The 16,881-nt window shown below is 34.0% G+C and overlaps 1 protein-coding gene and 1 pseudogene across 2 annotated transcripts; both read right to left on the bottom strand.

Moving 5' to 3' along the window:
* Positions 1-145: 145 nt before the first annotated feature.
* On the bottom strand, positions 146-5,187 carry LOC123196329 (lipase member N-like). Of its 2 annotated transcripts, none has more exons than XM_044610310.1 (9): positions 4,900-5,187; positions 4,465-4,638; positions 3,081-3,471; positions 2,664-2,947; positions 2,511-2,579; positions 2,373-2,429; positions 1,792-1,844; positions 1,582-1,657; positions 146-1,441 (listed from the first exon to the last, which is right to left on the bottom strand). In XM_044610310.1, exons 1-9 carry the CDS (start codon positions 4,938-4,940, stop codon positions 502-504), a joined length of 2,085 nt encoding a protein of 694 aa, XP_044466245.1. In that variant the 5' UTR covers positions 4,941-5,187; the 3' UTR covers positions 146-501. The 2 variants fall into 2 exon arrangements, with proteins under 2 accessions (XP_044466245.1, XP_044466246.1); XM_044610311.1 differs by having other exon boundaries at positions 4,465-4,643; positions 4,900-5,186.
* Positions 5,188-6,388: 1,201 nt separating this feature from the next.
* Positions 6,389-15,298, bottom strand: LOC123195635 (annotated as a pseudogene).
* Positions 15,299-16,881: the final 1,583 nt, after the last annotated feature.

Below are 16,881 nucleotides of genomic sequence, written 5' to 3'. Positions count from 1 at the left end.
CAGTTACACTGGTAACGCTGCCGTTTTGTCCTGTTGGATTAACTACCTAATTGTCTAAATACGTCAATAATTAATCAAGCGAACAATTAACACGTAAATTTATTTGTACATGTTAATAAGCCACCATTTGTACGTATTATACTCGTATAAAATAGCACAAAATGAGTGCATCATGTACTTCTAATTAATAGCATGAGCTCACTGTTTTTTTAAAGTCACTCCCCATAAGAGTATTTACAAGAATTGTAGTCAGTGCTGGGTTTTTTTTTCCCAGAAACTAAGATTTGCAGAATAAGTTTACAGACAACACATCTAAATCAAAGTACTCTGGTGTCTAGTATACAACTTTTTAGTACATTCCTGGATTACGCTTCACTTTCCGGAGAAGAAAAAACTGACTGGAAAGCTTTCCCGTGTAACCGTGTCAAAGAAAATCCTACCTAAAATCATGTACAACAACAATCTAAGAGGAAAGATAAAAGATGCAAACTATATCCACCATTAGGGGCTAACCTCTCCTTTCTTCTTCAACCTCGAGGCCTTACGACTGAGTTGTTTCTTTGGAGGGGTAGGCTCCAGAAGAAGCATGCGTGACATCACATAGGCTAAGAGTTCTTCATGGTGGGAGAAGGTGAAGTCCAAGTGGGCGTACTCAAACTCGTTGTATGATACATTAACGCCTGCATCTTTCATCAACTTGTAATGCTTCCTTACCATTGAAGGTCGAATTACCTTGTCCTTGCGTCCAGCAACCAAATCCACCGGAATGTCAATAAGTTTATAATATTCACCTAAGTCCAATGGCTCGGAAGAACCATACACCTCCTTGTTTACAGATGCACTCCCATAATCATACATTCTAAATTTTCCTGAATGTTTCATCTGTGCAAGGTGGTGAGCCACTCGAAATGAAACTCCAGGCATGTCATTCATGTTGTAGTGTGGCAATCCTAAAACTCCAACCCAATTTGAGCTATCTCCACCAACACCATAACTCATTAGGGTTTGAACAAGGCCTCCAACAGCAGGATTGTTATGAAAGTCTCGAGCCAACTTATTTAGCAGCATACGGAAGAATCTAGTTGGTATATATATGCCCGGCACTATACGTTGAAGAATAGGAGCCATAAGTAGGAATAGATACTCAACCATTGTAAAAACCAGGTTGGAATCATCATGAAAGCCAGCTGGAGATAATAAAATTAATCTCGAGAGTCTGTGGGGCTTCTCTTCAATCTGGCGAGTTATAACATACATCAAAATAGCAGCTCCTCCCAAGCTATGGCAGACTGCAGAAAGTTTGTAAGGCTGATCCTCGTTTATTTCTTCCTCAAAATCAGGATGGCTTATCTTCAATTCTGAAGTTTTAATTTCATGAATCTTCTCTATAATAGCCGGAAGATCCTCCATACCATGCTCATTGATGGAGTACTGCCAGTACCTACATTAAGTAATATTTACTTTTACTAAAATACCACTGATGTACCCAACAGCCAACTCCTGTGCTGTGTGTGCGTACAGAATATTGAAAAAATTATATGTTGAAATCTACTGTCTCAATAGTTTCTGGCATAAACTTACTGTCGAGAGGAAATATTTTTGTCAATATGCTCTCTAGAAACCAGACCACGGAAATTCCCAAGGAAAACATCATAACCTGCAAATATATATATATACACACACACACACACATATTATATATAATGTTTTATCAAAAAATGGCAAGTTTATAATCCAATCTAAAGAGTGATCTGGATGGAATGGAAAAACTCGAAGGCAATTATATGGCACCTTGATCATAGGCTGCAAATGCTGGAGAACCAACAACTCCATTAGACACCCATCTAAACACAAAATAAACTTATAAGCAGCAAAAATAGGGACTTTATAAAAAAAAAATATTTAATTTATTTATAAAAAAATAAAATTAGAAGATTTGCAACTGCAATTTGGAACAGCAAAAGCAAGCATGACTTTCATTCTACCACTTTATATTCCAAATAAAAAGAATCACCGCTTACAAATATAATGAACTAACTACACTGCATCTGCTTCTTTCTAGCATGAAAAATTAGCAGAATTCCTGACCACATTAAGCAGAAGCCAAGGGAACAAGTGCACTTCCCTATAAAAATTGGGAGGAAAAAGGGAAGATGCATACTTAATTTTTCTAATATTCTGTTCAAGGGACTGGACTTAACACAATCATAATTTTTCCCTAAATTTTCCCTGAAACATTAAGCAGAGAAGGGAACATGTGCGCTTCCCTCTAAAAATAGGGAGGAAAAAGGGAAGATGCATACTTAATTTTTTCCAATATAGACTTAACACAATCATAAATTTGAAAAAAAAAAAAAAAAGAAATAACGCACCCCATAGATGAATCCAGAATTCCATGCTGTAGATGAACAGCCTTCCGAGCATCACGTCTGCAAAATCACACTCACAAGCTTCAGACACAACATTCCCACAAAAAGCAATATTTTGAACGGAAAATAAACCAATCATACCTGGGAATTCTTTCCAAAAGAAGAACATATCCATCAGAAGTTACCACACGAATAGCCTCATATGGATACCTAAAAGAACTCATGTATGAAAAAAACATAGACAAATTCCTGCAAACAGTTATTGAAAAGATTCAAAAGAAACATTGTCCTTACCCAAGCTCTGTTATAACATCTTCACAAGTACGAGCATCTGTATTCATAGCCTGATGAAGACTAGTTTTCTTTTCTCCAAGAGCTGGATCATTCTCACCAAGTGTTGCTGTTTGCACAGTGGCATCAGAAACATCATCATGAATATCTTTGCTGCCACTGCTGCCAGATAAAAACCATCTCCATACTAATCTTAAAGCTTCTGTTGGGGAAAGAAGAAAATGTGCAGCCTTGTGAAAAAAATCAAATACAACTTCTATGACAATCTCAATTCCCAGATGAAGGTCCTGATTGACATGACATAGAAAATGAACAATTAGACAAAACTCCGTATTAACACACGCATAAGATATTAGAAAAATCAATGATCATTATGAATACTATATTTTTTATACTATAAATATAACTGCTTGAGCAAACCTCAACGACTCCACGTCTCCTGTCAGTAGTCCGGTGAACAACATGATCCCTGATGGTGTGCATTCTCTTAATTGACCGTAAATGCAGAGTACGATGACCTTGAGAAAAGGCTTTTGAACCCCTCAAATAGGACATGCGGCCAAGACGAAAAGGTATCCCCAGGAAAAACTTTACAGGAAACAGAATCCATGAGAGTATGAACATGATCCAACCAGACCTATGCTTTTCATGCTTACTGAAACTAGTTGATCTGGAGATTTGTGAACCAAAGGATGATGGTGATGAAGGATACACAGCATCAAAATCCTCCTCTCCAGAAGTGTAATCTACACTTGAAGTATCAGAATCCACAGGAAGCTCATGAATGAATCGATTGAATGAGGATACACCACTATCATCATCATGAAAATAGAGTTGTCAAAAAAACCATTGAAACTTGTGTCAAAAGGAATGATAATAACCACCACCCAAAAAATTTAAAGAGAGAGTGATAGAAAAAATATATATAAATTTGATAGTCCAACAATAAAATGGAGGGTTGCAAGAGTGAAAAATTGAAGAGGAAGACATTCACAATGGTACATGTTTAAAATGGAAAAAGAAAAGAGAAAGATAAACTACTCAGTATAATTCTTTGCAAAAATATTAAGCTAAAATATTTATGCCAAAACACGAAATTTGCTAAGATTATTTGGTTTCAAATCACCCATCAACCAATGAGAAAGTTATGCGGTTTCATTACCCATAACAGTATAACCAAAGATTACATAGAAGCTCATTCATTAAAGGTAATCCCAATTTCTCTTTCTGTGGGCCCCTACATCTTCTAACTCAGGGTCGAGTATATAATTTCCATGCGAGAGAACTTAAGGATTCAGTATGAGATTCATTAGAATGCAGCTTCCAATTTTATCACTTGTCATGGGCGTGGTAGACAGCCATATCTATAATCATAGTTTTAAGTCCAAACCAGGCAAAAAAACTCTTTCCAGGAATTAAGAAGATACTTAACAAGAAATCCTAAATTTCCTAATAGTTTTGGCCTGCAGGTAAACAAAATAGTCAGTGACAACTGACAAGGCCAAACAAGCAATAGTTTACCCGCCGCTCCTCTACTCAGCAAAGAAGTTTAACTTAAAAGCTCTATTCCACCACCATCCCAAACAAATCATTTATGAAAAAAAGATAAATAACTGATATACTTCATGAATTGCCCATTTCCCGTTTAATCTCAATTCAAAAAACTGCTTTCATTTGAACGATATTCTTCTTGTATCATTATTGGTATAAAAATTAAAATGCCATTTATCCTGAGCCAACATCTTTCCACAAGAACTCCATCAATGATGACAATTAAACTAAGCTCTAAGTTTCAAAAACTTACTCTTCCATCCACCGGGGAAACCGCGGCCCACGAAAGGTCGGCCTGAGCTCCCAGCCGTGAATACCTTCAAGAATAGTAGCCTTCCCGGGTAGAACGGCCAACAAAAGCGCCGAAATTCCATTGATCAGCCTCACAATGTTGTTCAATGACTCATACGTGAACGTCTTCACCGACCTGCACTACAAACCAACCACCACAAACCACTCATTTCTCACAAAACTCAACAAAATCAAAACTTTCACAAATCACACTCATTATAATCCAAATTAGTCTAAGAAAAGTCAAAATTAAAACGCAATCAATAAGATCCGGAATCACTTAACCCTCGAATCAACACAAATACATACGAACACGCATACGCGCACGTATGAATGTAAATGCACGTGCGTGATAAAGACGGAGCAGCGGAGAGAAATGAAAGAAAGAAGGACTCACTCTTTGGTGACAGCAAGGGTGTTGTCAACGAATCGCTGCATGATATTTCTGAATTTGAAATTTTTCTTTCGAAATTCGGATTTCGATTATTTTCCTTTTTTGCTTTGTTTTTTTTTGGTTTTGTTTTTTTTTTGGTTGTCGTCAAAAACAGAGAGAAAATGCAGCGAAACAAATCCAATTCCGATTTTTAGGAGCCGAGAATGAGACGATGCAATGCAAAGCCGTAAAGTCGACGCCGATTCTTAGCGTACGAAGAAGGTTTTCCCTTTATTTATTTTATTTACTTTTTTTCGCTTGCTTTTCGCGTTTTCGTAGGAGATGAGCCACGTGGAGAGATAGTATTCGGGGAGAACAATATGTGTCGCTATCGTATCGCTGCTTGTGTGGATCAGGATTACACGGAAGTGGTGCTTTGTCTGCACGTGGATGGGGTGATGGATAAATCTGGACGGCGGAGATTCGGTTGGGTTCTACTTGTGGACTCTATGGTCTTCTTTTTTATCGAGTTGTTTAGATTTTATGTAAGAATGAAACAGAAGATATTTTATAAGAAAATATCTTCAATTAACTCTTACTTTACTTCAAAGCTATTGGATTAAATCACAAAAGGCTATTCTGATGAGTGATATTATATTATATGTTTGCCGTGTGGGTATTAACGATACTGTTAGTCGAGATAATAGCACAAGAAATTCGCTTAATTATTACGAACTGCAACATTGTATCAAGAAGATTAAGAGGGTATCAGATTTTTAACCTGATTTGATATAAAAAAAAAACTAAAAGTTTATATTTACAACATTAAAGACTAGAATTAGATATAAATATGTTAATAAAATATAAAATTATATGATTTGATGAATGTTTTTGTAATCTTGATATGATAAAAAGAATAACTGTATTTCGATTATAATTAATGAAATCTTCAAAAATATTTATAAAATAATAGAAAACTATTATTTAAAAATGGAAAAATTACAAAAATTGTGACAGATAATAACTCATATACCCTTAATACAACTTCGAGATGAAATTATGCAATGTGTGCATCTTGTTCGGACATGCAAGCTTGCTATAACATATATTTATTAATAATTGGTAACTTCTTTGGATATTTGTCTATAAGTTTGATTTGAGGAACAATTTTAACTATACATATGTATAAACAGTAATATAATTTCATTTTATTTTCAATTTAAAATCATTTCAATCACATTATAACATGTTCATTTATGGATACCCATTAACACTCAACATTTGAACATTATATTCAAATAGATTTTATACTCCATACAATTATGTACAAATAATTTTGAGTAGACAAAGAGATAATCAGATGATGTATACTCTTTTAATTAAATGAGTTTTAATTAAGGATAACGCAATAAAAGCTAACTTGAACTTATCTTGAATTCAGAACATCGAATTTGAGCAGGCTAAAATGGTAAACAATGTTACCAGGAGGAACTAAAAGGGACCTCAAAGCATAGGCAACAAATTGACCGCAATAGCAGTATAACAAGCTATTATTCACTTGAAAACCTAGTTAGACGAAATATGTAATCGACAATAAGCTTTAATAAACAGACTACAGGGTCAAAGGAATTTCCCGCATAATAATGGTACAGCCTAAGTTTGTGGCAGAAAAGCTACAAGCGCCAGATAAAGAGTTTGCACAGGCACAAACCCAAAGGAGCAGGCAGTTAATTGAAACCTAAAAAGAAATGGCACCAGAATGTGCTTTGAGTTTAAATGGGAGTTTTCCAGAATTACAGGTCTCCCAAAATCATATATAACATTGGCAAGTACACAATCTCTGGTCTTTGCTTTTAATCAGCAAGATGGAGCTTTAAGGGCATTTCCTTTGTACAAATGAAGCTCCATGCTCCTCATACCTGTAAATTGTGTACATTTGAAAAAATTTTAAGTTATCAGTTAATGAAGCACGATTTTAGGAACGCCTTTAATGACTGCAGCTGAAGAAGACAGAACTAGATGTGAGCGTTCGAAACTTACTCGGATTTGGAAAACCACATTTGCTGGAATGAACCACGGGATGCTAATATACTCCCTCCGATCCAAACACTGTTTCACATATAAAATATCAATATCTAAGTGAAAGAGATACAATTATTCACTACTAGTAAAGAGTTTTACACTACATGATTGGCACAAAAGTGACTTACTGACAATCAACAGTTCCAACATTTGAATGTAAAGAATAATCAAGATCCAGTAAGCCATCACAAAATGGATTTGAAAATATGGTAATTACGCTCCCATAATACATTAATATGACTATGGCAAACATGTGCTAAATTTGCCATTAACTTGATAAAAAGGCAATTTATTCAGCAATCTTTTGGCTTATACTTTTCATTACAACCAAAGTGGAAACATTTTAAAACCAAATGCTCAAGTAAAATATAAAGATTAATTAAGATAATATAGAATTACAGAGTGAATGTGCGCGTATAAAATTTCCACATGATTTGTGAAAGCAGAACGGTTAATGAAGAACAAGAGAGAGAGGTAACCTGAATCTCCTTTCTGTTGCATTTCCACTGGCTACTACTTTGACCCTAGCTGCTTGAGGAGATTCCTACAAGTTGATGCATGATGATTAAGTCATTTGTAACTGAACTATCTCCTTTTAAATCGCATAAGCACCTTTATTAACTAACTACAATTCACCATTTAAAGGATTCTAGTACAGAAGGTTTTGCCACACCAATGACAATAGTACAAGACTTCCTCAAAAAGAAAATGTTAAAAAAAAAGAGAAGCCATAGTAGACAGTACCTCTAGCAAGTCTTTCTCAAGACGTTCCTTCAACTGTTGCATCGATGCTGTCCCTCCAGCAAGCTGTTGAAAAAGGAGAACCATATAGAATCAGATCAGATCCAAGATCCAAAGGGAACCAGAAAAACATATAATGATGAAGCAAAACATGTCCTGCCAGTAGAATACAATTTTCTGTGTAGGTCAACTTCTCATTCAACAATGCTTGATTCCCACTATTCTTGCCCCTTCTATGTATTCAGTGTTGATAATTAACAGGATTATCCATTTTCACACACACATCATGGAGAAGGTAAATCTACCATATCTAAGTAACAGTGCCAAATATGATTGGGAATAAGTTCTTTTTTCAATGGCACTAGATATATCAGACAGAATAAGGCATGTCAGATGGCTACCAATCTGCTAGTTGAAGGCAAAAATTGTGAATTCAAGATAAATATTTATACTATTCAAGGCATTTATGATCATTAGAAAATCCCACATACATATTTCAACATAAAATTAGGTATTAAAAAGAATATGTCTGGAAACCCCTGCATCTTATTGTGCTATAACTTCCACATACTTCCTTTTGTGAAAAAATAGTAACATCACATAGGAATTTGCTTATCTAAGATATTCATAGAAAAAGCAAAGAAAAACTCTTCAATTTACCAGTATACTGCTAAATAATTCTCTTCGAATGTCTACATCACACCTGTTAATGCTCTCTATAACCTGCAAAATTGATAAAACAATTTACTAACAATATTTGGAAACACAAAACATAATATCATTAGTTAGGGTACGTATACAGGCCAGTTAATATTTCGTAAATTTACCATTTGCGGCAAACCACGGCAAGAAGCAATGTCTGCATAATCCTCCATACCAGGAATTGTCTGATAGAAAAAGAAAAATAAAATTATGAGAGCATTAACCAATATTAAGAATATGATGGGTTAAGAGTAACAATCTCACAAGTCTTTGTGCCACCAACCTGAACTAAGGATGGATTGAACAAAACATCAGGGATCTTGAATCTATCAGCTCTGATTTCGATTGTTCTGCATTTATAAATTAAAAAAATACTGTATCAAATGATCATAAGTATGATGATACTATAAAAAAGATAATCAAAGCAAACCAACTATCCAATCAGGGTAATACAACATGGTTGCAATTTCCACAACTTCCCTCATATATCCATGAAAAGCAATTGAGGGCGAAAATGGCAAAGAGAAATAAGCACCTTGTAAACTAATTATCACATTAGCTAATTGAACTACAAGGGACTTACTGGCCATCAGGAAGCTCATACGGGGTCATTGGAATGTTTGAATATGCACTTTCTGCAAAGAGAAATCCAAAACAATGAAAAAGGAGTGTACAAGAACATTTTCTAAAACTTTTGACCAAATAATTTTCAAGATACAAGCACTGTATATTTAAACCAAATGTTGAATGCTGAAACTTTTTTTTTTCTTTTTCTTCAAATTCATCCTTCTACAAATAATATATACAAACTAGCAGACTTCAATTACTACCAGAATCATCCAACCACCATTACTACCATCAACACCACCACAAAAACTACCACCATCATCACCATAAAATTATAGTTGCCATTATCACTACCATCATAACCCACCGCTACAACCATCATAAAACCACCATATTATCAAAATGGAAACCATCAGTTATGCATAAATGCTATGTTAATCAGACATAATTAAGTTCAAACTGTCACGATAATAGGGGAGAAAACAAGTATGAGAAGTTGAAAGTCAAACAGATGAAAGGACCCACAAACCATCGTATGGAGTATCTGAAGCTCGAAACACGCATTCCTTGATATCACTTGCAATCACCCTCTGTTGCAAGCTAACAGTCAGCAATATTAAACAGAAATGTCATCAAAAAGTAATTCTTTGATATAATCAAAACCTGAGAGTAAAGTTTGTAGCTTTCAGTTGTACAGAAAATCAAGATCTACTATCTGTAAAATACAAGAATATAGAAGTAAAAAAGTCAAAAGACAGATAACAAAATAATGATGAATATGATTAAGCTATCAAATGACACTGGTCAACTAAGCGTACATATTTAGTAAAGTTACAACTGGAAAATAAAGAAAAGAAAGCAACAGTTGCTTAAAGTAACAGGAGAAACTAATAGTCACAAGAAATGCAACCATTTAAATTATTTTAAAATTTCCAAGTATAATGAAATAAGTGAATATTATAAGAAATGGCTACTCTGCCACAAAAGACACTTTTGTTGCCGTTTAACTCTGCTACCTCTAAACTCATCTGCAAAGGAACTAGCAATGTACAGAATCTTCTTTCCAGCCCCACAATTAGGCATTGCCACTTAGTTTTTTTTTAAATCTAAGAAAATTGCATCGATATAAAAGGAGCTGTATATAAAGTCAACAAACAACCACTAAAAAAGAACTAAATGATGCCTTAAATTGAAATGTAAACATAAGAACACTCTCATCTGTGGTCTCCATATTTTGGCAATTCTCCACTCCCTTCATCTCACAGTCACATTTAATCAATTAGCTCCATTGCATGTGTTTTTTATTTTAGTAATATTTCTTACCAAATCACCATGATTTACCAATTTTTTTCGGCCACATCTAACTGATACACTTAATTGTAACACCATGCCCATATATTTACAAAAGCAATTAGCTAAAAAAGAAGCAATGAACAATTTGAACCCAAAATATTTTGTCCCTGACATTAGAATAAGACCTGAAATTCACCAGGATGAATCTCCTTTCTCTTGAAAGAGTATCTAGGTTTTATCTGCAGAAACCATGTAAGAATATATGTTTAAATAAAACAATAAATAACAATATGAAACTCTTGAAAATTAATACACCTTTCAAAAAAGAAAGTTCATTGATCTAGTCACTCACCGTGATTCCTTTGCTCTCCAAGCTTTTCATCAAGCAATTTGTCAAAAACTCTCCTCCTATAGGAGAAGTCACAACTGCCTTACATTACAAAATATATAAATAACAAGAAAAAGAGAAAAATGGTCAGTCTATGTCACACAAGAAAAAACAAACATGACTGTCAGAAAGAACAGGCCAAATATGCAAGTAGGTGTAACAAAAATTTAGCCACATAAAACAACTATAATATTTCACAGCAAACCTATTGATTATAAATAGCAGAATTATACACTTTAATGTATTCAAACAAGTAGCCAAGCAGACAAAGATGTGATTGGGTGGGTCTAAACCAAAAAGAAGGGAAGACTCTGGTTCAGGGAAAAAAAGAAGATTGATGAAACACAATATATTTCGGAACAGAATAAACAAAATTCTGAAATGTTATGGACAACTATTTTCCATCGGTAGAAACACAAAAAGTGTTGATAATCATGAATAAACTCAATGAAGTCCTCCCCCCATATTAGCACCATTATATTTCTGCAAGTCATGATTTATTCAAAAATTAAGAAAGGAAGTCTGTTCTACATCAGGACAAAAGTTTAGTTTATGGTTGGAATTGTCACTATAAAAAAAAATACCTTTTGAAGAACATAACCATCATGTACTGGGGCCACTGTAGTTGATCCTCCACCACTGCAAAATTAGTGATTATGAATATAAGCATTCATCATGCTAAAATAAATGCAGTTCTAAGAGGAAAAATAAATGAAGACAAGTAGGATGAAATACTGCAAAGCTTAATACAGCATAGCTTGCAGTTGTATCATGTAAATGAAACTATGCTAACAGAGACATTCAACTTTATAACACAGAAACTATGAATTCATGGAACTTCACAAACCAAATATTAGATACTAATTAGCAGAAGTGGCCCTATACAGAAAATGAATCTTTATCCCAATAAAAAGTCTAGAAAACTAAAATAATTTTAACCTTCCTAAAAGAAGCATCAACATTAAACAGCCACTGAAACAGGAAAACAAAAATGAAGAAAAATATTTTCCTATCAGTTTGCAACCATTGACAAGGCATCAAAATAGTGCAATAGATAAGTAGAACATTATTTATAAATAAGAAATATACCCTATAACTGTGACCTAGCTGAAAATGATCTTTTCATCTTTTCCTTTTTTTTAACAATTTCTAGGTAAAATGGAGGATTGCAAGAAGCTTATTCTAGCGTAATATATGAAACAACCATGTAATGTAGAAAAGTAGCTGATTGAAACTTAAGGGTGGCAGTTGGAACACATATGCATAATCAAGGGTCTCAATTAACCCAGAAGAACTGAAATAATATTCAATAAGTAAGATCAACAACTAGTGAGGTAGCACGCCCTAGTGCAAAAGAAGTAAGAACCTGGCATCAAAAAGATACAACAATAACACACCAAAAAAAGCAAAAATGAAAATGGAAACAGAAAGAAATTAAAAGAGAAATTTTTAAGTAGAGGAAAAAAGGTTACTATAGTATTAAAGTTATTGAGACAGTAGAATAGAGACATACAGCATTCTTGGCCAAGAATAAGGCTGGAACTTTGTACTTTTCAAATATAAGCTCAACTTCCCTGTCAGAGTGTACAAAGTCATACTCCATTGCAGGACATAAAACCAACAAATAACTAAACTTGATAACTAGCTAAACAACATGATTGCAGTTTCTTTTTGCTTTTTTTATTTTTTGGCTTTATATAGGAAACAAAGTATATGATTAAAAAATTATGTCAAAGAGTATACATATAAGTGAACTAGCTTTTGACAAAAGGATAAACGAAAATATTAGGCCTGACTGACGACTTCAAATCTAATTCCAAAGGCAGTCCCCAAACAACAATCCTCAAAAAGAAAGGAACACTACCATTATCTGAGTCACTTTACATTAATTGCTGTCAATAACTATTAAATACTATACATAAAAATAAAACAGAAGAGCAACATTAATAGAGGAGCATATGCTGCCATGAAGGTAGCATCTCTATTTATAAATTTGACTACATCTCTAACACATAAATCCTGCATAGCATGATATAGATAACAATTTCTGGCAAACTTGTAAGGATGATAAAATAGTAGAAAATTACACTTTTATGATAAACTACTAACAGAAGGAGTGGCAGATAACCTTTCTCTCTGTAGTTGAGTGTTTGAAGATGGTTCGGCAAGTAGCATTGGATGCTCTTTGGGATCAACTAATAAACATTCCCTAAAACAATTATAACAATTCAACATCAGTGAATAAAGAAATAACTGACAGGAAATATAAATTTTAAACAAGGCTGTGTCGGTGGCATGAAATTTTAAATGTAATGCCTTAGAATTCTATCGCTTACACCAACAATATTTATAGTTCATGTTAGTTTTTTTTTCTAATTTCAGATTACTTCTAAGGGAAGAAATACTATTTGAACAAAATAACTCTTCATTGGCATTGGCAGACCCAAATTATGATGGCTGAGAGCTGGCGACCCCACTCAAAATTTATTTTTTATTAATTTAGCTAAATTTTTTATTTTAACCCCCTGTGTTTGTATTAATGTTTCCAGATTTGACTCCCTTTACATTTTCCCTGTTTTATATTATATTATTTTTTAACTTGCCCCCTCTACAATTGATACCTGGCTCCACCTGGTAGAATACACATAGACACTTTTTTCTAGTGCCACAAAAATTATGACGTATGTTTACCCTTTCACTTTTTTTTTTGTCATTTATTCTTATTATTGTAACAGTTTTAGGGGGAGATAGAGAGAGTAGAAGTAAACTATGATCCTGTTAGAGCCCAAGTATATCTGAAGAAGAAGAAAGGAGGAAGGAAGGCAGAGTCCAAGGCTCGAGCAAAGGAAGATACTGGAAAGCAAATCATGCTAGCAGAGGGCTGTGATTCTGAAGCAGCTGGCAGCACTCCAGAAGCAGTAAAGGCAGCAGACAGGCAGCAAAAGCTTAGGGACATGCTGGAAAAGAAGGAAATTATGAAGATATTGAGAGCTGAGCTGGCAGGCAGGGATTGGGAGAGCAGCAGCATGGAATTGAGAAATAGGGATCTGGAGTCGGAAGGAAGGGGGACTGAATTTTCAAGGAAATAGAAGGGAAGTGGGGGAGAGTTCCAGCCTCTCGAAAGTTGGAGTGACATTGTTCTTTTCCATTTTATTTTGTGTTGTGTAATCATTTTGGGAGTTTGGATGTGTTGTTCTCTTAAAGGAACTAATAGCTTTTAATTTTGAGTGTGGATGCTTAATCTTTGTGACTGTAGAGCAGAAGAAATGCAAACTGTTTTTACTTATGTTAATTGACATCAATTATTATAACGTGAGTACACTTTCTTTCTGTTTTTCGCATTCCTTTCACTGTTACATTAAACGAAAGAGCAAACAGCAGCCACTGGAGAACTTCAGCTTTCCTGGGAACCTTGATAGTGCACTCCATCAAGGGCAGAAGTCAGCTTGTGAGATCTTCACATTCTCCAGGTCTCTATCAGATTCTTTAACAAAGAAAGCAAACCACCTTTTGTTTAACAAAGAAAGCAAACCACCTTTGATTCTTTAGTTTTCATGTGGACTTGGATTTACAATATTAAGGCTCTAGAATTGTTATTAAATTCCAAACCCAAACTCATTAATGGGATCTAAGCCATGCATATTGAATTTTAGAGTTTCACTTCAATTCCAAAACCATGCAATAAGACAAACCTTAGTTTAAAACACAAACCAAAACAAACAGCAGTTCCCTAAGCGCATGATCCCATATACCATCTACAATATCCCAGCCAGCAACAATTCCATCCTTAAAGGGTGATAGAACCTGATAGCACAGCAATAAATCAAAATTTTCAAAACCAAACTTTCCAGGTAATAACATCAACAAACTGACCTCCATGTGATCATGGCGATACCCCAAAGACTGATTTCCTACAAACAATTTCCCTTCCCTTTCCCTTTCCCTTTGTTCGAATCAACATTGTTCTTAGAATCCACACCGGGCCCACTATTTCTTTCAGTGTTTCCAGAGTCATCGACATCCATTTGATCAATTGACCCAACAACCTAGAATAAAATCAAGACGAAAATTCAACTTCCAATACATGGCATTTTAAAAAACAAAAGCTTTGACCATAAGTGTCCATGACACTCAATTTTCATAAAAGAACCAGCAATCATATCACCAATCCTAAAATCACTAAATAAACCTAACAGTGCATCAAAATTGTACTCAAAACGAAGCACATTGTACTCAACAGATACTATTATGCAATAAGTCAAATAGAAGTCAGTACTTACAGAAGGAAAAACGGCCTTGGGAGTATCTTCACCGGCGTAACCAGCTTTGCAGGTGCGAGAGCCCAAGTCGATAACTATGGCCGATACTTCATCTGCAATTAACAAAAACAAAAATAAAAAAGTCAAATAACTGAAAAAAAAAATCGGAAGATTCCGAAAACGAAAATTTTTTTAGGTTTGTTTGGGAACTCACCTCCTCCATTCATCATTGGAGCTTCGCAGAGAGAGAGAGACAGCTTAATTTTGCAGATGTTTTGGAAGAGTTTCTGGCTGGTTAGGGTTTTGGTTGAGTTTTGACTACGGTTAGCCCGCGAAAGCTGAGTGGGAGACTGAGGGCTCCGACTTCGATTTCCTTTTTTTAATTTTTTTGTTTTAACAAGGGATTTTTTTTGAGCTCGCTCGATAAGTTGAATTTATCTAAAATTGCAATCCTAGTTCAAACTCTAACAGTAATCTTAACTTTTGGTTTTAACATTTGGCTCTTAAAACTTTAATTCCTAACATTTAGGTCCAATAATAAATATGACATTCACTAAGATATGGTCATATCTAAGTCACTTATTCACGAACGATTATTTATTGTTATATGAGTACCTTTTCTCGTTTTATTATACATGATTAATGATTATTAGCTTCATTTGGCGCCCCTTAAAATTGAATCCTGGCCCCAGCAATCGTGGGGTCAAAATGTAATATTTAACCTTTAAGGGGATCAAACGAAAAGTTGAAGGAAGGAAAGGATTGAAAAAGAAAAAATATGGAGGCTAACAGCTTTCACACCTACAAGTAGTAAAGATACAAAATTCCTAGAACATGTTTCTCAATTTTTTTGCAATTAGATGATTAATGTCAACCACTTCAATTTGCGATATACAATATACACCTTATAAATATTGCACTGTTTCAATACATAAATATGTTCTTCTTTTAATATTTTGTCCTGTATTCATAATAAGGTTACAAAATAGATCAAACAACTCACAAACCACTCATGACATGACTAGTATTGAGTTAGGTTCAAACTACTTGAGCAGATTTTTAGTTCGGTGAACTCGTGACTCGACTCAAGTATAATATTAATAATCTGAAAAATTTAGAATTTTGCACTTACAACCTTAAATTTTTAGATGATATTTTGCACACAAATAATAACAAACCACAATGTCATCAAGTAAATTTAAATTAAATATAAAATAACACTTAATACATGTCATTTTTTGTACGTAAAATTATATGTATAGTTTTATAAAAAATTGTACGCTCTGGATTGAATACAAAAGATAATTGATAAATATATAGTTTATTGAGTTCTAATGTACTTTCTCAAGTTAAGTTTGAGTTCTCATTTTCACCCTCAAACTCAAGTTGATAACATTTGAGTTTGTCAAATTTAAGTTCGAAATTAAGTCATATGTCTATTTCATCGAACCGAATTGAAGTCAAACAATATTCAACTTGGCTTATTTACACCCGGAATTCACATTAGTTTTCATGTATTATTTATCCTTGAAACGATTTTAAAATTATTCATTAAAAAAAAAAATTAGAGTGCGTGCTTTAAAAATTATATATAAATATATAATAAGAAACAATTTATCTGTAATGGTCAAAAGTTCTACCAGAGCAACATGGTTCTCATTTATAATGCAATAACGTGACATATTCACGTTATAAATAATTGACACAAGCATCTTCCTTTTAATACTTATTTTGAGATATTTTCATTACTCCAATTCAATGCCAATATTAAGAATTAACGAGTTTATTGCTTGTCAATTCGCATATCTACATCAACCAAGTCAATTTCACACTATGGAAAAGTAAATTTCACCTAGAGAAGGGAAAATAATGTTGAAAAGTTGACCGTAATAATTTGAAACATTAACCATAGGTTGAATACCCAAGCTAAACTGTAGGAGTTTGATTCAAACATATTATATTTAATTTATTTTG

This window comes from Mangifera indica, chromosome 14, assembly GCF_011075055.1.
Source record: "Mangifera indica cultivar Alphonso chromosome 14, CATAS_Mindica_2.1, whole genome shotgun sequence".
NCBI lineage: Eukaryota > Viridiplantae > Streptophyta > Magnoliopsida > Sapindales > Anacardiaceae > Mangifera > Mangifera indica.
This window is presented reverse-complemented; position numbering and strand designations above follow the sequence as displayed.